We start from the raw sequence: 27,191 nt of genomic DNA on the forward strand, positions 1-27,191 counted from the left end.
GTTGTTAGATTGTGCCTCTAATAACATTCCAGACCTGCATTGTTCCATTTGGTTGGGTTTCTCACACCCCTGCTGGTGTTCTTATCTCTATCACTTGTCTCTGGTTTTCTACCAGTGCTTTTCCATGCAAAGGGTTCAACTAAGGGCAGGAAAATTGTTTTAAGAATAGTAAGTGTGATATTGCATTAGAAGATGATTTCTTTGTCATGTTTGGGTTCATTTGAATGGTCTCCCTCTGAGTGGTACAGTGGTCTCAGTCCTGCAGCAGAATAGTATATAGTCGTATGCACCTACATGTATGTATGTGCACCTGATCTCCTGGCTCCAACATCCAATTCATCCCATTGGTTGCTGTTTGCAATATGACTGGCCAACATAACCATTCACTTGCTATTTTTACACAGTCTCAAGCCCATGTCCAAATATTATGGCCATTGAAGCTGAAGTAGTAGACTCCTCTCACTGGCACTGTGAAGATACCTGTGGCCAACCAGGACCATCAGGTCCCAATGATCCTGAAAATATTGCTGTTGGATCATGCCTGGAACTCAGAGTTTCAGAAACTCCAGTATGATTGTGGAAATATACGTGTGGATAGGAGTAGTTATTAGTATTGTTCTTGCTGTTCTGGGACATCCTTTGTACATCATTTTACAAACTGATGCAAGTTATGAAGCCTTAGACTGGTGCTCTCTGCAGACTTACTGTCAGAATGGGCCCTACCTAGACTCCTCAGCCTGTCTAGTAATATGATGAGGGAAAACACAGTCTCTCTCAGCTCACCAGCCAGTTCACTTTCTTTGTCCTCTCTGGGCCAAGGGAAGGCTTGCTTGTCTGCAGCTGTGATATGTTAGGGGCCTTCTGTAGGAATATGGTTTGTGTGAACTAACACAGCGAAAAGATTTTGACCCACAGTGTTCTGGAAAACTATAGCTATCTGTTATATTGTGCATTTTCTGGACTCTGCTCCACTAGCTGGCTTACGAGGAAAGAGTCTGCCTCGGCTCACACAGCTCCATCACCACCCAGTCAGCGATACAGTAACTACTGTTGGCCAAACCTGGATCTTGAACTTACCCTGTACTGGACTAGGCTTAAACAGTGCTTAACCAGGAACACAAACTCTAGCAACAATTCCAGCTCAATGGTTGGGGCCAGACCTGGTTGGTTATTTGGGTGAGATCCTTAGTATTTATCAGCCTCTACACTGAACCTGACTGACAGCATACTGCTTTCTGATCTCAATCTATCAACCAACTGGTTTGTTTCCTGAATTCTCTGACAGGACTGTATATAAGGCTGGGATGAGAACTCCTGAGTGAAAACCCATCTCAGGCGTCCATGATGATGAAGAGTGCTCTGTCTGTGTTGCTGCTGCTGCTGTTCTGCTCTCTGTGTGGGGCACAGGGCCTGGGTAAGCGTGGAGACGTCCAGGAGTCTCATGCCCTACAGCAGGTTACCGAGGCCAAAGAGGCGAGTGTGAGAGAGAGAAGGGATGCAGCAGAGGACACAAAGGGAAAATGCAAGCTGGACATCAACTTATTGGTGCTGCTGGAGCTGGAGAAGCTGAAAGATGCCATGTCTGCCCTCAGGAGCCAAATGGAGGATCAGAGGAGGACAGGTAACACACAATAATTACTAGTATAGATAAAATGTAACAGTTTGAGCAAAATAGACATTTTAACACAACTTTATAAATGGCCCCATTTACACCTGGCACAACAGTTACTGGTAAAATAGGTAAAATATAACAGTTTTAGCTAAATGGTTTAATTAATGCTAGGCAGATTAACAAAACTTCATCAATAATGAGTCCTCCACAATTACAACATATGGTAATACTTAGACAAGTACACTCTACAGCTATTCTGACTTGATCTGAAGTACTCAAAGCATGCATGTGTTACTTTGTGCTTCAGAGCAAGTAGCGTTTGGAGCCTCACTGGGACCTCGTGGACATGTGGGTCCATATAACACCCACATGACCCTGGTTTACAAGGACGTTTTTGCCAATGTTGGGAATGCCTACAACCCAGCAACAGGTATATGTACTACACATTTTTGCCAGTTAGCACCTCACTGAGATTAGCAATGGAATTAAGATTCAGCCCTGTTTTGGATTATGCATTATGTGCTGTTCTGATGGTCACAGGTATCTTCACTGCACCAGTGAAAGGAGTCTACTACTTCAGCTTCTCTGGTCATAATCACTCCAGCAGGGCCATGGGTCTCAAACTGATGAAGAATGACCATCAGATGGTGATAGTGTACAATCATGCTGCAGGTAATCGCATGGAGACTGCAACCAATGGGATGAACCTGCAGCTAGAGAAGGGAGACCGTGTGTACATGCAGCTGTACATCCACACCTGGGTTTTTGATAATCACAATGACCACACCACTTTCATTGGCCATTTGCTGTTTCCACTGTAAAACTGCAATGTCTGTTCTTTTGATGTCTTCACTCTGTTTCTGGTGTGTGGGGTTAAAATGATCTAACCGAATCAGTAGTTTTATGGTAGGTTAGTAAGGATAGAATAATTTGAATGATTACAGACTATAGGCTTCTCTTTCAGTTGCTCTTGAGCATGTCACTGCAATAAAGGTGCTGTCTGAATGGTTAACCAGTTGTCAACCAGCTGAATGTAGCAGTGTATCACCAAAATGTTTCTGTACACTTGTGTTTTTTTTTTTATAATATGAAGACATTATTTACTCAATAAATGACACTGGCATCTAAACGGGTCTAATCTGTTTGTTGCATTCCTTTTCAATTCCTTATGGTTAATGAAAGGATCTTGAGAAAATGCAGATATACCAATGATCTCATCCAAGGTATAATTTTCTGCCATCTGCTTCTCATCTACGGTCACAGATACCAAAATGTCATTCTGCCAAACCCAGATTAGCAAGGGCTCATCTCAGACAGTAGGAAACATTTCAGTTTGCTGGGACTGATTAGTAATTAGTAAATTAGTAATTAGTGAGAGCTGTTTGCCGAATGGCTGTACATACGCTTTAAAGCAAAGTGATGAATCACACATTTATGACACTATATCAGGCATATTCTCCTGGTATTAAGCACTGACAGAATCCTTGATCCTGGCGAAAGACTGTTGATATTTGAACTCAACAGCCAGTCGAATATAGCCCTCCCTTCAGTTCTGCTGAAGCAACATTTTTGATTGGCTGGAATAGAGTAGGGCTCGGCCTAGGCCACTTTGTTTGGTTCCATTTCCAGAGACCAGGACTGTGTAAAAACACCAGTTTCTTTGAGCACGCACACAGAACAGACAGGTCGGGGGAAATTTGTTGACTACATGTGTACTAGTGTACTAAATTATGATTTAGGATTGCACCTTTAAGCCATGGCAGAAGATTGACAGCATTATTACTAGGTCTAAAGGGGGTAGAATGCTGGTATATCAGCCTATTCCTACGTAATATCAACACGGCATATTCCTTTCCACTGTGTTTCACTTCCTCTTTTTGTGTGGCCGGGGAAGGCAATCCGACAACTTTTAATCATAAAAGGATGAAAGCATGACAAATGTTACTATTAAAACATATACAGGCGCTTATACAGAGAACACTGTACCACTTGCATTCCTGATACAGCAATCAACAATCTAACAAACATTTGGCAGTGGCCAAAAGCAAAATATTTGTAATTGTATTGTCATTTATTCATCTCCTTCTGAGGGGCAGCTCAGGCAAAGAGGGCAAATGGGCTGTTGCCCAGGCAACTTCATCTTCATGATCTACACACACATTTTGACTTGTTTATTTATAAAGAGGTAAAGGGAATATCTGCTCCTCATTGCACTGTACTAATACCCGCGTCCAGTTTTCCTGCATCACAACATACCAAAGGTACAGACACACCAGCCTTTCCCAGGTCCAGAAACCACATGCAAAGTGGATGGGTTGACTCCCCTTTTGTGAAATATCCAAGAAAATGGCTGTACATCATTTCCGATGTGAGAGACATGTATTTTTCTTGAACAGAGATTTTCCAGGTAGTTGTGAACTACAACCTTGCTTGTCATCGCCATCATCCATAAAACATAGTTGAAAGTTAAGAAATTCAGCAGTTCAGAAATACATTTGATGGCTTAGGTGACCTTTTCAGTTCTGCAACAACAGTGTATAGGCCCACGGAGTTTGACAGCCAGTGGTTCAAAGGAGGATTGATCAGTCAGTTTAACATTCTTGCAACAGAGCAGTTCAAGATCACCTCCTCTCCCAGAGGGACAAGATTTACAGATGAAAACAAATCCTGGCGGGGCTAAGAGGCAAAAAAATCTTGTTTTGTTTATGGTCGGGAGATTTTTTTTGTGAGATACTGAGGGCCTCATTTACTAACATTGCGACCGCAGCTTAATCTGCGCCTTTGCCAAACCGCAAATAACGCTATTTTACGCCTGAAATGGGCGCAATCCTGTTAGTAAATGAGGCCCTGAATGTTGTATAATCCAGGCAGTTAGAGTTAGTTAGTGCATCTGACCTGGACAATGCGGCTAGTAGCTTATACTGCAGATAACACATCGGTCAGAGGTAATTGGGTGATGCAAGAGGAAAAATCTTCCAAACATTCTTGTTTTCCATTCATTCTTGTTGTGTTCTTAGGTTACCTTAGGTTTGTCAATAAACCACATTCTTGGAACACTCCCATTTTGTTCCTATGAGTGGCACAGAATGTGAATGTTGTAGTTCCGTGTCCTTATACCTGCCACAGGAGCTGCTGATCCAGTTTCACACTGCAGTCATTGAGTCTGTTCTCTGCACATCCATCACTGTCTGGTTTGATTCGGCCACCAAACTGGACAGGAACAGACTACAACGGACAGTCGGGTCTGCGGAAAAGATTATTGGTGCCGACCTGCCCACCAACCAGGACCTGTACGCTTCCAGAGTCAGGAAACGGGCAGGGAAAATAACTGCAGATCCCTCACACCCTGGACATAACCTGTTCCAACTTCTCCCCTCTGATAGGAGCTACAGAACACTGTACACCAAAACCACCACACACAGAAACAGTTTCTTCCACCTCGCCTTCAGACTAATGAACAGTTAACTCACTGTGGCATTGTGTTTACCCTGGAACACTATAATACCCACTGTACAAATTATACCTACAAATTATATTTATTTATTTTATTCTAAACTGTTGTGTTGTATATTTCTGTGTAAGTACATTGACGGCCACTAAACCCGGAGTGAAATTCCTTGTATGCGTAAACTTACTTAGCCAATAAACACGATTCTAATTTTGATTCTGATTCTTATTTTCACCCCGTGAAAAGCTTTCACATCACAACATCGTCAACTGTAAGGCCAGGCAAGGCAAGTTTATTTATGAAGCACATTTCATACACAGAGGAATTGTGCTTTATTTTCAAACAGACTCTGAAAATCCAGAGCTTCTAGTCCGATATCCAATGAATGTGAAGTTTTTTGTATGAAGTCTGTTTATATTATAGGAAGTTTGCTATAGGAACCATTTATGGAAATATTTTCTTCTCGTCCACTAGTATTCTATTCTTGAATTATAGTGTTAGTACAAAAGTGATGTTTGGGACTCCATCATCACTTTGCACAATCTGAGCTTATTCAGACTTCAATTAAACACTATTTGTGGCTCTCAGGAAATGGTGTAATAACATAATTCAGCTGTTTAGGTGTTAAAACTGGCATGTGACCAATATGGTTTTTGTATGGGGGAACAGATCTCTGCACAGCTGTGCATATGCTGCACAAAAATACACAGTGGCATCCTTGGGTAGGAGCTTCTCCACCATCATTGATCCGTTGGTATTTGAAAATCCAATTAGTTTTGTTTTGTTCTCATTCTCTGGATATGGAGTTTTGCCATAGAGATATCCCAAATATGTTAACTGTCCATCCTTTGTTTGTTTATACCAAAGAATCCTGTCATAGCTTGGGATGTTGTGAGAACACTGGATATTTGCAGATCCACCAGTACTCTGTATGATGTCAGGAGGAACTTGGTTGACCTGACTGCTTGTTGAGGACCCTGTGACCAAAAACACAAATCCAACATTTCACATTTATTCAAATATATGAAGAACCCCCTTTTAACTTATAGAATGAAGACTTCATCCATAGCATTGTCAAAAACGGAAATATGTTTTACCTGTTATGACCACTCCCAAACAGATTAATTTGAGGAAAGCTTTCAACATTTTGCAGATGAGAGAAATTATCTGTTTAGGTTTAAGATAACCTGAAACACCTCATTCTCAGCGCTGCCAAATGAATAGTGCCAAACACAAACTCTTATCCAGTAGTTCTGTTCATATGGACAAACTGCCCCTGACTGGCAGAATGTGGAACAGCATCATTCAGGAGAATGTATTCTATACCCTCATTCATTCCATGTGATGCAGCACAAGCTTGAAATGGAGGAGGAGGTGTTATAGGGGGAGGAATAAATATGCAGCACAGACATGAATGTCATCATTCTTACCCTGTCTAGGCCTTTAAGGAAGGCAGACTGTCTCAATCTATATGTATCTTTAAAAGTACAACACTTCTCCCTCAAGACAGCTCGTGCAGATGACTAATTGTAATTGAGAACTTTTGAAGAAGTCTGATTGACAGCCAATCGGAACCAAAATGGAGCAGAAATATAAAATGTGAAATGTTGAGAAAATGTTATAGTCATAAAGTTATTGACTTAGTGAAATTAATTGAGTAACTTGAAAGCTCCAGATTTCTGACTGAGGTGATGCAAACTGGTACTAATGTAAAATAGATGAGATGCTCAATGACCATGTTTATGTAAATGAGAGGAAGAGATGACTGCCACTGATATTAATGAACTGCATTTTGAATATCGGATTGCTTTGTGTAATGCTTTTAATTTTTTTAATCTTTTTTCATTATTATTTAATCTATATCTTTTTAAATTACTGTAAGAGCCGACACATGAATGCTAGGCCATTTAGGGCGCTGAGGGTTGTTGCAACCGTAAAAAAGACTATTTACAGTACATAACCCAGTTTAAGTATGTAAGAAGTATAAAACAAATGTACCCTTTGGACAAAAAGAGACTGTGTCATCATACCCAGACTCCAATTTGGGTCTTGTCACAGCAACACATAAAGATCATGACCAATGCACTCCTTTGGAACTGGTACATATGTCTTGCATTTTGAAGTGCACATCAGTTTTCAATGTCTGATTGCTGTGTATAATGTTTTGCAAAAAAAGTGTTACCCTTTTTTATTTGTATCTTATTTATATATATTTTTTTTATTATTTATCTCATAGTTTTGCAGATTTTGAGCAGGGTTTTGCTCGTTGAGTGAAAGGTTTCTGAAATCAAGTGACATGTAAAAATGTGTACTGGGGGCACTGATGACAAGTACACAGGTGTGAGTGTCTGATTGCTGAGTTTTTGCCGGCAGATAAGAGGTGGGTTATTGTGCTGAGAGGGAGGTGATCAGAAACACTGTGTAAACGCTGCACAGAAGTACACTGCACTGTCATTTAGTAACAGATTAGAAATGGTTAATGAGTTCATTTTATTAGTGTTGGGATCCCCATCCATTTTGAGTTTTTCACGGAATTCAGGCTCTATAGTACCAGGTGATGTGTATAAGTATCCCAAAAAGGTCAGAGTGCCGCCATGAGTCTGTTTGTACCACAGAATCCTGTTGTAGTCTGGAATGGTATGGAAGCACTCAAGCTCAAGAGACTCGCTGGCATTCTTGATCTGGTCAGAGGCGGTCTGATTCACACTGTGGCAAGAGTGGACCCTGTTGACACAGCATTCACAATAATTCCCTCAATTCAACTTGTGCTGCTATTTGCTCAAGTAACATTACCATGAACACCTGGTTACATTAAACAGGAGAAAGGTTTATAATCTGTAGACTCATTTACACCTGAAATATAATGTAAACAGAGAGCACGTTAATATATTGTAAATAGCAGTTTGTTTAACATCTGTTCAGTTTCTCTGTAAATACTCCGTAGTGCGTAAACTATTAATAATGATTGTAGTGTACCTGACATCCACAGTGACACTATAGTCAGGAGGATCATGTTGATGGCTCTGCTCAGTCTGCTCATCTGAGTAGCAACTCTCTGATTGGAGTGCAAATCAACGGTGACAGAGACAGTCTGGGGTGGGGCAAAGTTCAGTAATGGAGGAAGATAGAGCAACAGGTCCCCCTGTCTGAATAAAGCTGTCATTGCCATCTTGTTTTGTGTTCATCAGCTCAGGAAGTTTTTGTTCAGCTCTGTGTACAATCTGCTACACTGTGTTCACTCACTGAACAGAAGTAAATGCCACTGTCATCAGACTCCACTGAAGTGACTGTTAACGATCCCTTATCAGGCACAGTTTTAACAGTGGAATATTTAGTCTTGTCGATGTCTCCAAACTCTTCTGATCTGGTAGTAGTGAACACTACCAGGCTCATAGTCTCCCCCTGCCGCTGTCGGTACCAGTACATTTGAAAGTACTGAGCACCCTTAGTGTGACTACAGTTCATCTCCGCAGAATCTCCATGGTGTTTCCACAATATTCTAGGTGTCTGGGTGACATCATTCTCTGCAGCAGAGCCTGTGTGACAATTAGAGTGATTTAAAAAAGTGTGCATTTATCCATACATACATGTTTATTCACATGTATATACAAAACTCTCACACCATTATTTTGTTTCTGTCTAAATGTTCTCAACACAAGTCATGATACCTGCATTCCACAGTGATGAGAGGAGGAGTATTACCAGAGCTGTGCTCATACTGGACCTGAAAGCAGAACTGAGAATGAGTGATGAGCAGACATAGCGCTGGTCATGCAGGTGGCTTGGATACGACACAGGAAGAGACTACAAGTACAGATGGTGCAATGTTCATCACAACACCTCCTCTGTGTTCTGTGCCATCATGGTGTAATGTGCAAGAAACTATTTAAATAACAATCAAAAGTGTCAGTTTTCTAAATGTCACAACAGCTCTGGCATTACACCTTTCATTTTTGAAAATGTTTTCTAATGTTCCTCATTACATTCTGAAATTAGTATATTTCATCATCACATTCAAAACACTAGTTTACTATGACCCTAATACGTTGTAACGCTAATATATGTTTCTGGAACCGTGTGCAGCGATCAGTGTGCTTAAAATGTTTTTGGTTCAAGGTCTGTACATCTAATCAAGAGTGCCAGTGATGAGTGCAATCAAGAGAGGAGTGAAATGTGCAGTGCAGGGGGACCTCAGGAGCACTAGAGGACACACAGCTGAACCCAGAGAGCAACGACCTTCAGGTTGGATCCACGTGAAGGCCAGATGGAATCATAATTTTTTTTTACTGGTTTAAAGTTTTAGGCCAGAGGCATATCACCACTCCACTAAAAGCATCAAGATTAGGAGGAGCGGTGTTTTAAAATACTCTACACTGATTTGGAAAGGGAGAAAAATACATTTCAGGAGCACTCTCTAAAACTGTCTTTACATAGTTTATACTATTTGAAGTTCAAATGTGCTAAAACCAGCCGCGAGATGACTTTGTCACAGTCTAAGGATCCAGTAGTCAAGTACACTACTTCAACGGTAAAAACGGAGGAAGTGGAATCCACAAGAAGCAGTTGAAGATGTACAAGGCACATTACAGCCTAGCAAAATAATTGGGCAGGTACAGAGTGGAAGAGCTAGGTGACAGTTGGAAAGCATGGAGTAAGGCCACATTGCTGGAGAGCAGGCAGATGGTAACTAGCTTTGTTCACGAGCAAGAAGAGGAAACTAGACGAGTAAACATTAAAGAATCTTCACCAAATCTTCATGGTTATTGATCAGATTTGAAGAAGTTTGGTTGACCTCTGAACTCCAAACACGACCTGTGAATATAAGGCGGAAAATGAACATTTATGAGAAGGTGCATTGTAATTTTGGCTGATGAAATACAAACAAATTCCTTTGATATTTAATAGTTGAGTGAGGTTTCAGAAATCAAGTGGCATGTAAACATGTGTACTGGGGGCACTGATGACAAGTACACAGGTGTGAGTGTCTGATTGCTGAGAGTTTGCCAGCAGATAAGAGGTGGGTTATTGTGCTGAGAGGGAGGTGATCAGAAACACTGTGTAAACTAGCTGCACAGAAGTACACTGCACTGTCATTTAGTAACAGATTAGAAATGGTTAATGAGTTTATTTTATTAATGTTGGCATCCCCATCCATTTTGACTTTTCCACTGAATTCAGTCTCTATATTACTAGATGATGCGTATAAGTATCCCAATAAGGTCAGAGTGCCGCCATGAGTCTGTTTGTACCACAGAATCCTGTTGTAGCTTGGAATGGTATGGAAGCACTCAAGCTCAAGAGACTAATTTACACCTGAAATATAATTTGAACACAGTACACTTTAAGAGCACTATACCTTTTAATATATTGTAAATGGCAGTTTGTTTAACATTGGTTCAGTTTCTCTGTAAATACTCCGTAGTGCGTAAACTATTAATAATGATTGTAGTGTACCTGACATCCAGAGTGACACTATAGTCAGGAGGATCATGTTGATGGCTCTGCTCAGTCTGCTCATCTGAGTAGCAACTCTCTGATTGGAGCGAAAATCAACGGTGACAGAGACAGTCTGGGGTGGGGCAAAGTTCAGTAATGGAGGAAGATAGAGCAACAGGTCCCCCTGTCTGAATAAAGCTGTCATTGCCATCTTTTGTGTTCATCAGCTCAGGAAGTTTTTGTTCAGCTCTGTGTAGAATCTGCTACACTGTGTTCACTCACTGAACAGAAGTAAATGCCACTGTCATCAGACTTCACTGAAGTGACTGTTAACGATCCCCTCTCAGGCACAGTTTTAACAGTGGAATATTTAGTCTTGTCGATGTCTCCGAACTCTTCTGTGCCGTATGAAGTAGTGAACACTACCAGGCTCATAGTCTCCCCCTGCCGCTGTCGGTACCAGTACATTTGAGTGTAACCAGCACCCTTAGTGTGACTACATTTCATCTCTGCAGAATCTCCATGGTGTTTCCACAATATTCCAGGTGTCTGTGTGACATCATTCTCTGCAGCAGAGCCTGTGTGACAATTAGAGTGATTTAAAAAAGTGTGCATTTATCCATACATACATGTTTATTCACATGTACATACAAAACTCTCACACCATTATTTTCTTTCTGTCTAAATGTTCTCAACACAAGTCATGATACCTGCATTCCACAGTGATGAGAAGAGGAGTATTACGAGAGCTGTGCTCATACTGGACCTGAAAGCAGAACTGAGAATGAGTGTTGAGCAGACATAGTGCTGGTTATGCAGGTGGCTTGGATATGACACAGGAAGAGACTACAACTACATATGGTGCAATGTTTATCACAACACCTCCTCTGTGTCTGTCTTCACGTTATCATGGTTTCAAGTGAAATAAACAATTACGAGTAATAAAAGCAAATGTAATACAGTTTTCTTTGACTGCCAAGACACATTTCTTGAAATTTCCCAAAATTAATTAATTACTTTCCAAAAACTAAACTTAAATTCTTAACTGCACACTCACTTTCACAAACTTCAAGCTTCTATGTCAAAACCAAACTCTTCTCTCAAAACCATGTAATCTTACATCTAGATCAAAGTTCAAACCAAAGCCATCAAATACACATACACTACAAAATGCTCACGGTCCGGCCCAGTACCTCCACTTCCTGGTCTAAGTGTTCTGGCATCCGGTATTGTTTCATGTCTGCCCCATGTTTGGGCCACTCCAGGGTTTACCCCTAATCTGGTTCCTGGCTGATTGACAAGGGAAGTGACCAATCACCAGTGCCGGTCCCTGCACACACTCCTTGCCTGATTATCTGATTAAACCTTTCATTGCCAAGCCTGTCTGTTTAGTGAACCTGTTGATAGCTTTGCTGTTGTTCTGAATCTGTGATTTTCGGATCTGGATCTCTTGCCCTTTTTTTTTTTTTACAGTTTTTCGGTCAAGCCCCTTTGCCTATCTCTGTTTTGGGATGTTAATAGGCTCAGTTATGGGTAAACAATCGAGAGAAACTGTAAAAAGAGATACAGGTGTTCAATTCCTCAAAATTGATGATAAGAGTCGGACTGAAGGTGAATTTGTTTGGTTGTCTCTATACAGCGGTAGGATTATGTTGGGTTGAATGGCTAAAGCACCAAAGATCCCCATGCCTCAATGTCGACAACTATAATGTCTTTGAGGCTGTATGAAGTAGGCACAGTGAGAGAAAGGCAGCATGGTTAGGCCTGGCCTAGCATGTCTCCTTTCTTGTACATCCAGGTGCACCACCAGATGTGCCTTATCAGATCAAAGTACCTGGAAAACCCAGGAGGGGTTTTTGAACAGCAATATAAGAATCTGAGACACTGTGTCGCTTTGATGCACAGAAATACACTGCACTATCCTCTAGGGTTGGATTTTCAATGGTCAGGTTGGCTTTATCCCGACCATCCCCTTGAAGCTTGATTTTATGCTGAAAATTATCTTCAGTATAGTCTATATTTGTGTTCAGATATCCAAGAAGGCTGATATCTCTGTTTTCAGATTGTCTATACCATAGAATGACATCATGAGACTGTGTTTTGTGGGAACACTGGAACAAAGCGGATTGTTGATTCACAATCAGATCCCGTGGTGTCTGGACCACTTCAGCAGCTACTGTTAAACCTGTGTAAAGGACAGCAAACATATTTAGGTTTTTAGATTACCTTAAACAAAATTAAAAAAATAATAAAAAAAACAAACAGAAGAAACTCATTTATATTCTTACCTGCTAATGTGGATATAAAACTAATGATGGTAATCATGTTAGCTGTCTGTGTACAGAACACACATAGGCAAAACCTTCAAAGATGTATTCAGGCGAAGGAAAGGGAAGTGATGTCACTCAAGCAAGACCTGTGGCAGACAGAGAGACGGCATAAGGAATGCATAAGCACTAGATCAGACAAGATAAGTAGAGGCCACATGAGGATGCCTTCAGCAGGTGTTCACTTCCCTGGTTCCTAGTCAGTTTTTGTCAATCTTACACATTGGTCTGCACTGCTGTGCATCCTGCTTAGCACAGAAGAACAGAGCACTGTCTGCAGGCTGGGCTTTATGCAGGGTCAGTTTTAGAGTAGCACTCTGGCGCTCAGCAGAGAACATCTTGTCAAATTGCCCCTCTATTGTCTGCAATCCAACATAGGAGTACACAATCAGCTCCAGAGGCTTCCCCGGCCTCTGCCAGAACCAGTACATACCATTGTCGGTAGAATTAATTTGGGAGCAGCTGAGAGTGACATTCACGCCTTCTTTAACAAAGAGGTTAGGAGTCTGTTTCACCGCAAATCCTGAAAAAGAAAATAAACACAAAAACAGCTGATGAAAAAGAATAGTTGTATATTTGAAGTGTGTGAGTGATATGTAGTGATATCAACCAATGTGTGACTATGGTACAGTACTGATTATATTTGTAGAGTGTAAATTTACCAACTGGCAGTAGCAGCATGAGAAACACAGCAGCTGCCATCTCATTTGACTGAACGTGTATCTGGCTCGGTTCTCTTTAAAGTTACGAGGTGGTCTCCGAGGCCCCCTAGAGGCACTAAGACAACCTTCAACCTTGTGACTTCTAGAGCTACTAAGACAGCTGAGTCTAAGTCACTTAGTCTTTTTTTTGTCAGTCAGCGAGGCTGAATTTACACTATGCGGATAGACAGCACTGTGAGAGGGGTTGAAGCCTTTCTCTCCCCACTAAAGCCCTGACTGGAAACCCTCTCCCACCGCACTGTCATGTCCATAGGAGCTTAGAACCAGAATAATCTGATGTGAATAATATGATGTGATGTTCTTACCTCTTGGAATCAGACACAGTGCAAGCAGGATGAACATGCACGGCATGTGTTACAATGAACAGTGGTGTGGAAGACTGCTGTGGTTAAAGCTCTCACACTCACAGTCTGGCTTTGAAGTGCAAATCTGCATTAGACCATTCTGCAGCATTGCTGCATATGATAATTTTGTGTTTGTGTATATACAGTATAGATCAAGAGGACTCTACCTGAAGAACACTTTAACTTTAAACAATACTTTTAAATTTCAAGAATAATGATAATTCTGATTAAATATTACGAGACTAGAAAATAAATAAATGAATAAGAACACTCACATATTAGGTGTGTCATCTAATTTCACAAATTGTGAGAACTTTCACAACCATACTTATTTGGTAATTTAATTTGTACTTAAATGTTGCTGAAATAAAGTTGAAATAAAATATCATGCTTTGGTTTAAACCTTTGAACTCTATTCCAAAATCACAAGTTCCTGTTAATATTCTGAACAGAAGTCATGAGTAATACATAAAGATTACTGAAGAAAGAAAACTGAACAGAAAACCTGGAATTTATTGAACATAATCTAAAAAACTGTCAAGCAGTTATTTAACTACCACAAGCATTATTTTAACAATTTTCCAAAAACGCATGCATTCTGTCATAGCAAAAAACAAGCAAACAAAAAATGGAACTAGACAAAATACTAATCCGCCACATACAAAATGACGGTCACTCCCCCACTCTATAAATGAAAACAGCCATAGTTAAGTCATTGCTGGCTGCTATGACTTTTTCCTAAATGTAAGAATGAAGCACCAATAATCACAAACGCTGGGTGCACATTGTTCTGCTACAATAACACTACATTGCAAGTGTAACCTACTGGACTAATAAGGTCTTGGCTCTACATTTACATTTACATTTAGTCATTTAGCAGACACTTTTGTCCAAAGCGACGTACAAGGGAGAGAACAGTCAAGCTAAGAGCAATATAACCTGGTGTAACAATAAATACTACTTCACATAAGAAAATAGAAAAACGACATAGAAAGAAAAATAAGTGCAGGAATGTAACTGCTGAAGTGCAAGTTACGCACTAGTCGAAGTGCCAGTTAGGACGGGAAGTGCTCTCTGAAGAGTTGGGTCTTCAAAAGCTTCTTAAAGGTAGAGAGGGACGCCCCTGTTCTGGTAGTGCTAGGTAGTTCATTCCACCAACGTGGAACTACAAATGAGAATAGTCTGGACTGCCGTACTTGCACAGACGGCAGTGCCAAGCGACGCTCACTAGAAGAGCGCAGCATCCTGGATGTAACATTTGCCCTTACAAGAGCATTTAGGTAGGTGGGAGCAGAACCAGCAAGCACTCTGTAGGCAAGCATAAGTGACTTGAACTTAATGCGAGCAGCTACAGGCAGCCAGTGGAGGTCAATGAGTAGCGGGGTGACGTGTGCCCTTTTCGGTTGGTTGAACACCAGGCGCGCCGCCGCGTTCTGGATCATTTGTAGTGGTTTCACCACGCAAGCCGGTAAGCCCGTTAGGAGGGCGTTGCAGTAATCAAGGCGGGAACTCACCAAGGTTTGCACCAGCAGCTGGGTGGCATAATGGGTTAGGTACGGCCTGATTTTGCGGATGTTGAATAGTGCAAATCGGCAGGACCTATAGAGACAGAGGCAATGTGGTCCGTGAAAGTCAGTTGGTCATCAATAATGACCCCGAAGTTTCTTGCTGTTTTGGATGGAACAAGAGATAAGGAGTCAATATTGATGCTGATGTTGTGGTGGATGGCCTGTTTGGCTGGAAAGACCATCAGTTCCGTTTTGGCCAGGTTCAGCTGAAGGTGGTGATTTTTCATCCATGTGGATATATCAGCAAGACAGTCCGAGATCCGCGCCGACAGTGGTGTCCTCAGGAGGGAAAGACAGAAACAGTTGAGTATCATCGGCATAGCAATGATAGGAAAAACCATGCGAGCGGATGATAGGGCCCAGCGAAGTGGTGTAAATGGCAAAGTGAAGTGGTCCCATCACCGAGCCTTGGGGCACCCCTGTGGTGAGGCGGGGAGGTACAGACAGCTGACCTTGCCATGACACATTGAACGAGCGCCCAGTGAGGTACGATTCAAACCAGGAGTGCGCCTTGCCAGAAATGCCCATACTTGACAGTATGGACAGAAGGATGCGGTGGTTGACTGTATCAAACGCAGCTGATAAGTCAAGCAGGGCGAGAGCTGAGGATTGAGCTGCTGCTCTAGCTGTTTTCAAGGCCTCTGTCACAGACAACAGGGCTGTTTCGGTGGAATGACCGCTTTTGAATCCAGACTGGTTTGGATCGAGGAGATTGTTCATTGATAGGAACTCTGTGACCTGTTTGGAAGCTGCCCTCTCAATGGTTTTTGATAGGAGCGTGAGAAGTGAGACCGGTCGATAGTTTTCCACCTGAGTGGGATCGAGAGACGGCTTCTTGAGCAGCGGTGTTACCCGAGCCACTTTAAATGAAGAAGGAAAAGTTTCAGAATTAAATGAAGCATTAATCACCTGTGTTATTGCCGAAAAGACGGCAGGCGATATGGCTTGAAGGATATTGGATGGGATGGGGTCCAGCGGGCATGTAGTTGGATGGCTACCTGTTAGGATTTTGGAGACCTCACTCTCGCTGAGAGGGATGAAAGAAGGAAATGATGAGCCATTGACGGTTGCGCCCTTAGGGGGGGGAGACAGTTGGTCAAACTGTTTCCCGATGGCTGCCACTTTCTCTGTGAAAAAGGAAGCAAAGTTATCAGCAGTGAGGTTAGTAGCTGGGGGAGGAGGAGGAGGGTAGAGCAGAGTTTTGAAGGTGGAGAATAGTTTCCGAGCGTCAGTTGCACCGTTGATCTTGTCATTGAAAAAAGTCTTCTTAGCAGCAGTGATGCTGGATGAGAAGGAGGCCAGCAGTGTCTGGTAGCTTGCAAGATCGTCCAGTGCTGCAGATTTGTGCCACTTTCTCTCAGCCGCTCTGAGATTGGAGCGCTGCGTTCGGAGGGTATCACTCAGCCACGAATGAGACTGGGTAGAACGAGCAGATCTGGTGGAAAGTGGACACAAACTGTCCAAGCATGAGCTCAGAGTGGAGCAGAGTGATTCCGTGGCATCATTGAGGAGAAAGTGGATAAAGGTGGAAGACCCCAGAAGAAACCAGAGACGAAAAGTGGGTGGGAGAGAGGTTGCGGAGGTTGCGCCGGAATGAGACCATCGGAGGGGGGACAGAGGGTTGCTTAATGAGCTGAACATCGAAGCGAATGAAGAAGTGGTCCGAGAGATGCAGAGGGGTTACCGTTAGGTTGTCCGTGGTGCAGTTCCGAGCAAGGATGAGGTCAAGCTCTTTTCCTGCTTTGTGAGTTGGAGGAGTGGGGACCTGTTGTAGGTCGAACGAGTGAACCAGGGTCCGAAAGTCAGCTGAGTTGGGATTGTCTAGGTGGATGTTCATGTCGCCAAGGATGAGTGTTGGACACTCCTGCTCAGGGATGGATGACAGCAGGGTGTCCAGCTCATGGACGAAATCACCCAGTTGTCCTGGTGGACGGTAGATAACAATCACATAAGTTACCATAATTGCATGATATTCAAAGGAGGCATACCTGTTTGAAGGCAGCAGTGGAGTGAATTTCCAGTTGTCTGAAATCAGCAGCCCCGTCCCACCTCCACGACCAGATGGCCGGGAAGTATGGGAGAAGGCATAGTTGGTGGAGAGTGCTGCCGAGGTAGCATTGTTTTCAGGTTTGATCCATGTCTCCGTGAGAGCTAAGAGCCCTAGGGAGAGGTGGTTGGCATAACCTGAGATGAAATCAGCTTTGTTGACTGCAGACTGACAGTTCCACAGGCCAACAGAGAAAGAGGTTACAGCAGATGATTGCTGTGGGAGTGTCTTCAACTGCAACCCAGCAATTAGTAGTATCCTTGTTTTGAGTGAAACCAACTTAAGCCAATGGTGGTGGCAAGTTGGAACAGGTTCAGAGTAGCCTTAAAATACTTAAAATACAATCTAAGAGTACAGCAGTACAGATATACTGTATATAATTACACACACAGTCTAGTAGCCCTGTAGCTCCTCTGAAGTGTCTAAGACTGTAGTGAAAATATATACCTCTGGTTAGTGAAATAGGCCCAGAAATGGCTGAACTCATCCTGGAGGAGCTCGACCACAAGCCAGATGCAGTGAAGTTTTTCTGTGACAGCAAGGTGGTTTTGGGATATATACACAACGAGTCTAAGCGGTTCTTTGTGTATGTGCACAACCATGTTCACCGCATCCGACAAACCACCTCCCCTCAGCAGTGGCACTACGTACCTACGGATCAAAATCCAGCTGATCTGGCCACTAGGTCAGTGCCTGCGTCAGAACTCACCAACACCACTTGGTTTACAGGACCAGAGTTCCTATATAAGCCACACCAGCCTGAAACTCACAAGCCCTTTCAGTTAGTAGATCCTGAAACACACAGACTTGAGGCCTCAGCTCAGCACTCGCCTAAGTGAAGGTAAACTCACCTCAGAGCGGTTCCAGCGCTTCTCTACTTGGGAGTCGCTGTTGAGAGCTGTCTGTTTCTTAATCCACCAAGCCACATCATTCAGGTCAGACTGTCCGGATGCTTGTAAAAGATGGCGCCTGTGCAAAAAACCACGCACTCCAGAGTCCAGAGACCTTGATGGCAGAGGTGTGTGCCATAATGAACGCAAGACCATTCGTTTCCAGTCTCCTCTGACCCCTCGTCACCAGTGCTGCTGACTCCTGCTATGCTGTTAACTCAAAAGCCAGGGGTATCTGCTCCAGCCGGCACTTTCACTGAAAAGGACTTGTTCAAGTGTCAATGGAGAAAGGTGCAGGCCCTGGCAAATGGGTTCTGGACGCGATGGAGAAAGGAATACCTCCACACTCTTCAGCCAAGGCGCAAATGGCACACCACAACACGAGATCTGCAGCCCGGGGACGTTGTGTTGCTGAAAGAGAGTCAGTCCCCCCGCAATGAGTGGCCTATGGGTCTGGTCACTGCCGTCTTTCCAGCAGTGACAAAAAGGTCAGAAAGGTTGAAATAAAGACTGCATCACAAGACAAAGTAAAGACATTCTTCAGGCCCATTACTGAGGTCGTCCTGCTTCTGCCTAAGGAAGGTCAAAAGTCAAGCGAGGACTGTTGAGTCTTTAGTGGCATTAAATGCCTAACGGGGAGTGTTCTGCTCATAATGTGTTTTGTGTGTTGGGTAACTTTAAAGTAACACTATGGAGTTTCTGGAGCCGCCAGCTAGGGGGATACTTTTTGCTGGACACACAGCATTTCCTGGATGTCAAGACGATAAACATATGATATGTAAAATTAGACTATGTTTGTGTAATTTCTATATTCGTCACAAATTTTGAATGGCTTTTTGGTATGTTACATACAAACATGAACCATGAACCATGAACCAAAAAATGTGCACATCTGCTGATCCACTACAAAACATTCTACTCAGCACATGCAACTTCTCATACAAAAATAAAAATGGCAACACTTTTCCAAATATCGTGATAATCATGGTAGGCCTATTTTACCAGGCATATCGCCTATGTATTTTTGTAATGCTCCAAAATCGCATATCTGTGAAATTTTGTTCTGTTTGATCTTTGCATCAGCTATATACCGTAGTAGACCAGGCTTTTAACTTGACAAAATATTTCGAAGCGTTGTTGTTGCTGCTTTCACGCAGTTGCTGGAGTAAATGACATTGGTATTGGCGCCGATTTCACATGGCTGGAAGTAAATTCTGGCATGAGGTTATGTATTGAGTTTTAAGTTCATTCGTGTCTTGTAAAACAATTGGGGAGCCAGCGGATTTTTTTGTGGCACGTTTTGCAAGTATGTGCTTCTGAACTGTATATTACCGCTTGTAAGCTTGTTACAATCAATTTAACTTGGCTATAGTTTACTTAGCTGACGTTAACTGGTCAAGGACCAGTTCGCAAGCTGCTAATGGTACAACCTAAATAACATGTGGGCATGGGCGTTACTACTGAGGACATCATACATTTATCCTCTAAATGACAATAGCTTTCAGCACAATTACTGCATTGCCACGTCGTTGTCACGTCTTGTTAAATTACATTCGACCTTCAGCAGCGGTTAACTGGACATGCGTGCTCTTACAGTTATCAGTTTGTTGCACAATGAAATGCTTGGGGGGGATCAGGGAGGGCATGGTTTTGTATAAACACAATTTGCTTTGATGCACACCTTTAAGTTGACGTAGAAATTATGCCCACTGCCCTGAGAGGGCCGCTGAACATATTTGAAATTGCTGAAAAGTGCAGTAGGAAACTATTTTTGTGGCAGTCTACAGTTTGTGATAATAACTTGGCTAACTAAATATGTCATATGAGTACCTGATACGTAATGCACACGTGAACTTGCTTAATAACTACTTGTTTTTCTGTTTGGTGATAAGAATGCGTCTTACAAAACCTCGTAAAGTAATATGTTGTATGTCCACGGGGGTGCGGTAAAATGCAAAATAATTACCTCCATCCTTTAGCTTGCAAAACGTTCCTTGAATTGTATTAAGCATCTAATCTAAAGTTCTGTAGTAACGAAAACAGTCCAACAGTTAAAGCTAAGCATGAGGATTTTCAGGAACACATGAAAGTGTTACCAATATTACAGTCCTACCTGTGTCCAATAAAAGTTAATGATAATAATTTAGAGCATTAGAAAGATTTTTTTTTTTTTTCAAATTACTCTAAGAATATATTTGTTGTAGTAAATGTTGTTGTTGATTCCTGTGGAAGTCTTAGTGGTTCAGTATCAAGATATTGTACAGACCACAGACGAAGGCACAGTGAATTAAATGTTTGTTTACAGCAACATAATTGATCAGAGGAAAAGTTGTTGATATTTGAGCTCAACAGCCCTCATATACCCCCCTCCCTCGAGCACCCCTTGTTGTTGATTGACGGGAAAAGTGTACAGCTTTGTCCTAGCCTCTTTGTTTTTATTCCCATTTACAGAGCCAGAAATGTACACCATTTTGAGTGCACACACTGGACAGAATTAGCTGAATTCAACTAAAAGTGTAATAGATTATAATCAAAGACTGCACCTTTAAGGAGTCTGATGGCTTGTGGGAAGAGTGAGTTGCTAAACCGTCTACCGGATGGGTTGGTGGGAGGAGTTTGTTGATTCACCATTCCTGGTAAATCTTCTGAATGGATAGGAGGGGGACACCAATGATCCTGCTGGCAGCATTTACTAGATGTTGCAGGCAGGGTGGCATTGGAGATCCCAAACCAGTCAGTGAAGCAGTTTGTCAGTGTGACTTTGCCCCTGTAAAACATCATTAGAATTGGGGTGACGAAGCTGTGCTTTTTTCAGCTGCCAGAGGTAGTGCAGGCGCTGGTGGCCCCTTTTGGTGAGTGAGGTGGTGTGAGGTCAGAGGTTTTCACTGATCACAGAGTCATTCGGAGACCCTTTCTACTGTGGAGCCATCAATTGTAATTGGGTGGTGGTCAACTCTTGACTTCTTGAAATCAACAGCAATCTCCATTGTGTTCCTCATGTTGAATGAGAGGTTGCAAACCCTGCACCACGCCACTAGTTTGTCCACCTTCTTCTGTAGAGTAGAGTCCTGTAGAGTTTTTATTGTTGATTTGAGGAGGCAGGCAACATATGTGCAAGCTTGATGATTTGATTGGAGCTGAAGGTCATAGTGTGGTCATGCGTCAACAGAGGGAAAAGATGTTAAATGCTGAACTGGAGTCTATGAACAGAATCTTAATATATGATCCTTTCTTCTCTAGATGGGCTAGGGCTGGTTTGAGAGCAATGGAAATTGCATCCTTGGTGGACCAGTTTGTGCGATGGCTGGCCTTGATATGTGCCATGACTAACCTTCCAATGCATTTTGCTATGATCAGGGTCAGCACGATGGGGTGGAATTTACTGAAGCAGGGTGCCTGTGTTTGCTTTGGCATAGGGGTAATAGCTATTGTCATGAGGTAACTGGGAACAGCCACCTAACTCAGAGAGATGTGGAAGAATTCCATGAGATGTTGTTTTGTGCCTCAAACAGCGCAGTGCTACACATCACTGCTGTTGTTGAAGTGCCGTTTGATTTTATGTCCGTACTGAAAGTTTGGCTTTTTGATGCCCTTTGACAGTTTACTCCTCAACTCTATCGGTGTGTAGAGGGAGCAAGGCAGTGGAGGTTGTAGAGGACCAAGAGATTAGGTCACAAGTATAAACATCATAGAGCAAATAGAGTTCCTTCCAAGATGTTATTGGCCCAATAGATCTTGGCATAGGTTATGTATTAGCCGGCCTAGGGGAAATGCATACCACGACATACACTTCCTCGATAACAGGTTCAACAAGTGTGGTTGGCTAAGTGTGCCAGGAAGGCACGCTTCGGTTGCGTGAGCAAACCCTGAGCATGCTCCCTCCCTGGCTCAGACAGCCTATCATATCCCTGGGGACATACTGGGACAATTGGTGCAACAGAACCGTGGAAGAATTCATTTTCTGCCGCCGCCTGGGTTCCACTGGGCTCACTAAGCCGGATCATCGGAGACCTGGCCGTCTGAAGTTATTATTGTAATAGTGTAATGTGTTTAAGCTATACTGGGATGGCTGACCATGCAGTATGTTGCAGTCGAATGTGGTCAATGTTATTGTTCTACGTTGTCCAAGGAACAGAGTAGAATCAATGGGAATGGAGGTGATTCAGATATTCTTCATCATAAGTCATTAACAGTGCTTGGAAATTATCTCCATCAGACGGCTTTGCCTTTAGCCTGGCATGTGTTCCTCCGTTTTATTCCACACCACTTGCGAGGAACAGGGGTAGGTGCACTGCTGGTTTGGTTTGCTTAGGAGAATCCATCCATTCAGGAATAACATGGTTTTTCATATTGTTAATGCGTTACTTTTGCGTTATCTGGAACATTAATTTGTCAGCAATTAACACCGAACCACCGGGGTCCAAGCAGGATGTGCAAAGCACCCCAAGTGGCACAAGGTTGAATGATTCGAACACTTCAGCAGGTGAAAGAAGACCATTTGAATATTTGAAATGTTAGGCAAGGATTTAAAGACAAAATTAATTTTGAAAATAGTCCAATCTATGTCTAATCTATGAACAGAGGAAGACATGTATCTTATGGCTGATTTGTTTGAAATTGGGTAAATAGCTTCTATACGTCGTTGTGAATGGGTGTACAAGATTTCATAAGAATGAGCTTAAGCTTAAACTCTGAACTTTAAGCGGTTCTTGAGATATTGCAGTATGTCAGTTGTACCCCCCCCCCCCCCTGGACATGCCAGGCTAAAGGCAAAACCATCTTAACCTCTTCTGGACAGAATTCCACAAAATATGGTATGCATCCAAGCCCCTGCTATTGATGGAGGGTTACATTTGGTTACATTTTAACCTTTACATGACAAGATATTGGCCATAGAGTTATTATAGGCCATATCCATATATTCCGGGTGCTTTGTAGTCAGATGTTGCATAGCGTAACTGGCTTCATGGCTTTGTTTGTTAGCACCTGAAGACACATGACACATTTTGGTCTTCCTGTCAAAACCAAATTTGATAACGGTCACTTAGTGTCACTTGACGATATGTTCTGACTGAAACATTTCTCCATGCTCACCAGCTAGCTAGCTGACTAATGAGCCAAGCTAAGCATCAGCAGGAACAGTTTGTTGTGCCCTGATTCATTCATGACAGATTGATTTCATGTGTCACAATCATATCAGAGTTTCTATCGGCCCAAAGTCAATTTTATAATTATAGCAAATTATTTTGCAGACCCCTTGACTATCAATTAAGCACCATGACATGAGTGAGAGTGTGGTTGGTAAAGGATATCCACACAACTGTGATTTGGCAGATAATCACAACTGTGAGGACATCCTTGACTAACCCCACGAACATGAGTGTCATGTTGCTTTTATACCAACATTTCTACTACCAACTAATTGAGTTTGATGAAAAATCCCTGCCTGCCATTCTACTCTCGCTTTGAATGAATGACATTTGACATTGTACAATTCAACGGTTAAAGTATACCAAATGCGAAGGGATTACAAGAGGACGAGTGGGGTTGTGCCAGGAAATGCCTCTTGACCAATCAGAAATTAATAAATTGTTCGTCCAAATCTAACTGTTGTATAAACTGCCTTACAGCCTAGTATCCTTTTTCAATTCAACAGAAGGTGTAGTGTTTGTGCTGCATCTATTTGACCAAAGGATGTTGTGAATGGTCCTACCATCCCTCACGTGATCAAGGGCATTCTGTTCTCGTTTGAATGTAGACATTTACTTAGCCAAAATAATGGTTGAATTTATGTAACCAAATCAACAACAAAAAAAACAGTTAACAGGCATCATTTTACGTTGTTTAATACTAGTGTGATGTATTAAAAGCGTTGGGCGAGTTGTGATGCTTTTGAGTGCGCGCATCACTGGTTTGAGTAGCTTCTAGAAAAAACCTTAATCTGTAATATTAAAGCACAGACATGAAAGATGATTAAGATACAGCTGACTAGCTAGTTTTAGGGCTTGTGCTAGCAGGCTAATTTTAAGAAATTGATTATTGTTCAGACCCCCAGGATTTTGCGATCGCAACTATTAATGCAAATTCAACCAATCCCCGTGAATTCAATGCGGCGTTGCAATTTTAACCAATCACCGCAACTTTCCCGCAAATATGACCAATCATCGTTGTCTCCCACAACTCCCTCCCTTCTGCCTTACTTCAGTATTATGTTCGAGAGCTGCAGCAGAAATGTGTGAGTCCAATGTCTCACATTTGCCCACCAAAATAACAACAAAAGATTGCGAAAAGCAGTACCCTGGCATTCTACACGAAAGCGGAGGGAAACTATATGGCACCGCATGCAACATTGTGGTCGAACATAAGAGGAAATAGTCGATTGATAAGCACTTTGCCACCACCAAACATAGAATGAGAGGTTCTGTGCACTACACTACAACAACACTCTGTTGTGGATAAGTAAAGCCTATTTTGCTACATTTTTGTAGTCCTGGTAATCTTTTGTTTGGCATGTTGGTATGGTTATTTAGAGGACCATTTCTCAGTGGGTTTGTTCTTTAATTAATGTTTGTTCATTAATTACTTATTCTTCAACAAATTACTCAATTATGATTAAAAAGAGGGAAATTCGCACCGCAACCCTTTTTGAAAAGCTCCCGTGAAATCAGGAATTTTAGGCTGCAACTATCTCAAGTAACCATCTAAAATATAAATCTATCTTAATCAACTGCAGTTGTGCCTTACGCTTAGCTGGCAAATTGAGCCTCCATCATTTTTTACATTGATGCTGACGTGAACTAAGATTTTGGACAAGGCACTTCTAAGTTCTAAGCCATCCCCTGAAGGTCTCGCTGTAATTTAATTGTTTTATAGCCCATAGCTTTGATTGACCATGTTTTGGCTGCAAACCATTCTCACCCACAGACCAAATTTCGACGTGGTTGTCTTCATGAATACAAGCTATACTGTCAAAAATAGTTGTCACCCTAAAACATACAAACAGATACATACTGAACTATCCCCTGTTAAACATGCAATAACTAATTTAGTTGTTTAATCAGTTTGTAACAACAGTTTGCTCAGTAATGTTTGAATTATGTTTGATAATACATTGTTGACAAAATAAATGTTAATTTACATTGTTTGTACATATGTGCCAAACTGTTCCAAATTGCCTGTACCTGTCTTTGTATGATTTGTACTAACCATTTTGTGTTTCTCAACAGGAAAACCAACATTCTGAAAATAAGGCCTGCCAAATGAGTTCATCATTTCTGAAATTATCTGCGTTTCTGCAGAAGTACCGAACGCCAGTGTTACTCATTGGCTGCGGGGGAGCTTTCACAGCCAACATTTTCTATCATGTTTTCCCAAATGGAACTTACAGGAAGCTGTATCAGGCCTGGAGTAAAGGACAACCTGCCAGTCTCTCTGAGAAACTGGAGAATACATTTCAAGCGGTATTAAAGGATTGCGCTGTCGGCTCATCCGAAAACTACAGTGCCTTTGCGTCCTTTGGCTTTCAGCCGCTTGGTGCTGGCATTCCCTGGTTACCTGCTGGTGCCCAAGTAGGCATACCAGCCAATTTTAATAGTACTACAGATGACGCAGCTGGCATCACCAATCGCACTATTCTCATAAACGGCAAGGAGGTAGAGTGGGATAGTGACATTGGCACCAACCTAAAACAGTCCCTTCTGTTTTCCCCTGAGGCACAGAAGTTTGCTATAGCCCGGGAAGTGATTCGATTGGAAACAGCTGGGCCACTGTTGCATGCTGCAGTGGCTCCAGCTTGCCTGGCTGGGATTTGTGTCAACAGTGTGGTTCTGAAACACGTTTTTGGGCTGTACGCAGGCCCCCTTCTGGCCAGGGGGGTGGTCAATTTAGTTGTGGTTGGTTTGGGTGCTGCATTCTACATGCTGGCCTCAGACGAAGTTAGCCAGTGGCTGGACTACAAATCAGACCGCCGTGCTGCCAGCCTCTCCCTTCAATATGCCAAAGGTGGAGTGGAGTTCTATGACAAGATCCTGTCCCGGAATCAGAGTCTACGAATGTTGATGGGACCAAAGGGGGAGGAGGTGTATGCACCAAGTGGGAATCTTTTCCCTACTAACCTGTTCAGTATGAAGCATGCGCCGTACACTGCTCGAAGGGATGGAATTGCAGGCCTCTTGAAAGAACTGAAAATGTAGAGAAACTTAAGCTGAATAACACATGAAGTGTGTAATTTATTATTGAAATTATTAGCATTACTGTGTTATGCTTACAAGAAAGTTCTGTGTAGTACAAAAAAATGATGTTGGAACATGGAAAAAGTATTAACTAAACTAATCGACAGGCCTCAGCCATCAAGTAAGAGTTGAAAGAGCTGCAGTTTTTCAGGATATGTATTTCGTAAATCTGCAGTAAAGCCAAAGTTCCTCAGATAGACCAAGTGATACCATTCAGGGATGAAGGAGCGCTCTTTTGTGTCTGTGTTGTTACACCAAATGTGATTTAAAAAACTTCCCATCAGGGACAATAAAGTTTTTAAGCAACTATATACTCATCTATGTCTTGAGACAAACAAACAAAAAAGTCACAAAATGCCACAGGGTTCAGCAGCAAATAGTGGTAACTTACAGTGAGAAGATCTGAGTACCCGACACCTTATGAGACATGCTAGCGACAGACGCTAGCACCCGTGGATTTTAGCCTCCTTGCTAACATGCCCAACATCCATATCTGAGGATGCAAGTATGGTGTGGAACTGTGCAGTCATGCAACGCAATGTGTGTAAAAGTATTCTCCTAGTATA

General features: G+C 42.3%; 2 protein-coding genes and 2 gene segments (V, D, J or C); 2 read left to right on the top strand and 2 right to left on the bottom strand.

The window, feature by feature from the left end:
- Positions 1-427: 427 nt before the first annotated feature.
- LOC116223502 (cerebellin-4-like) lies at positions 428-2,433 on the top strand. Its single transcript, XM_031580520.1, has 4 exons — positions 428-568; positions 1,408-1,621; positions 1,920-2,042; positions 2,153-2,433. Exons 1-4 carry the CDS (start codon positions 428-430, stop codon positions 2,431-2,433), a joined length of 759 nt encoding a protein of 252 aa, XP_031436380.1.
- Positions 2,434-10,724: 8,291 nt separating this feature from the next.
- Positions 10,725-12,960, bottom strand: LOC116223581. The segment is given in 4 exon segments: positions 10,725-11,074; positions 11,207-11,262; positions 12,570-12,681; positions 12,785-12,960. Coding segments are annotated over 4 exon segments (540 nt in total).
- A 25-nt stretch (positions 12,961-12,985) lies between these two features.
- Positions 12,986-13,888, bottom strand: LOC116223583. The segment is given in 2 exon segments: positions 12,986-13,346; positions 13,851-13,888. Coding segments are annotated over 2 exon segments (360 nt in total).
- A 5,657-nt stretch (positions 13,889-19,545) lies between these two features.
- On the top strand, positions 19,546-26,936 carry tmem177 (transmembrane protein 177). Of its 2 annotated transcripts, none has more exons than XM_031580751.2 (2): positions 19,546-19,731; positions 25,621-26,936. In XM_031580751.2, the coding sequence occupies exon 2, from the start codon at positions 25,654-25,656 to the stop codon at positions 26,584-26,586; it is 933 nt and encodes a 310-aa protein (XP_031436611.1). In that variant the 5' UTR covers positions 19,546-19,731; positions 25,621-25,653; the 3' UTR covers positions 26,587-26,936. The 2 variants fall into 2 exon arrangements, with proteins under 2 accessions (XP_031436611.1, XP_012674945.1); XM_012819491.3 differs by having other exon boundaries at positions 19,547-19,700.
- Positions 26,937-27,191: the final 255 nt, after the last annotated feature.

The sequence above is a fragment of the Clupea harengus genome, chromosome 14 (assembly GCF_900700415.2).
Source record: "Clupea harengus chromosome 14, Ch_v2.0.2, whole genome shotgun sequence".
Classification (NCBI taxonomy): domain Eukaryota; kingdom Metazoa; phylum Chordata; class Actinopteri; order Clupeiformes; family Clupeidae; genus Clupea; species Clupea harengus.

Coding starts and splice junctions, on each gene's coding strand:
- LOC116223502 (XM_031580520.1), top strand. CDS start 428: ATGGCCATTGAAGCTGAAGTAGTAGACTCCTCTCACTGGCACTGTGAA. Junction 1,622..1,919: donor GGAGGATCAGAGGAGGACAG/GTAACACACAAT, acceptor TTTGTGCTTCAG/AGCAAGTAGCGTTTGGAGCC. Junction 2,043..2,152: donor TGCCTACAACCCAGCAACAG/GTATATGTACTA, acceptor TGATGGTCACAG/GTATCTTCACTGCACCAGTG.
- tmem177 (XM_031580751.2), top strand. CDS start 25,654: ATGAGTTCATCATTTCTGAAATTATCTGCGTTTCTGCAGAAGTACCGA.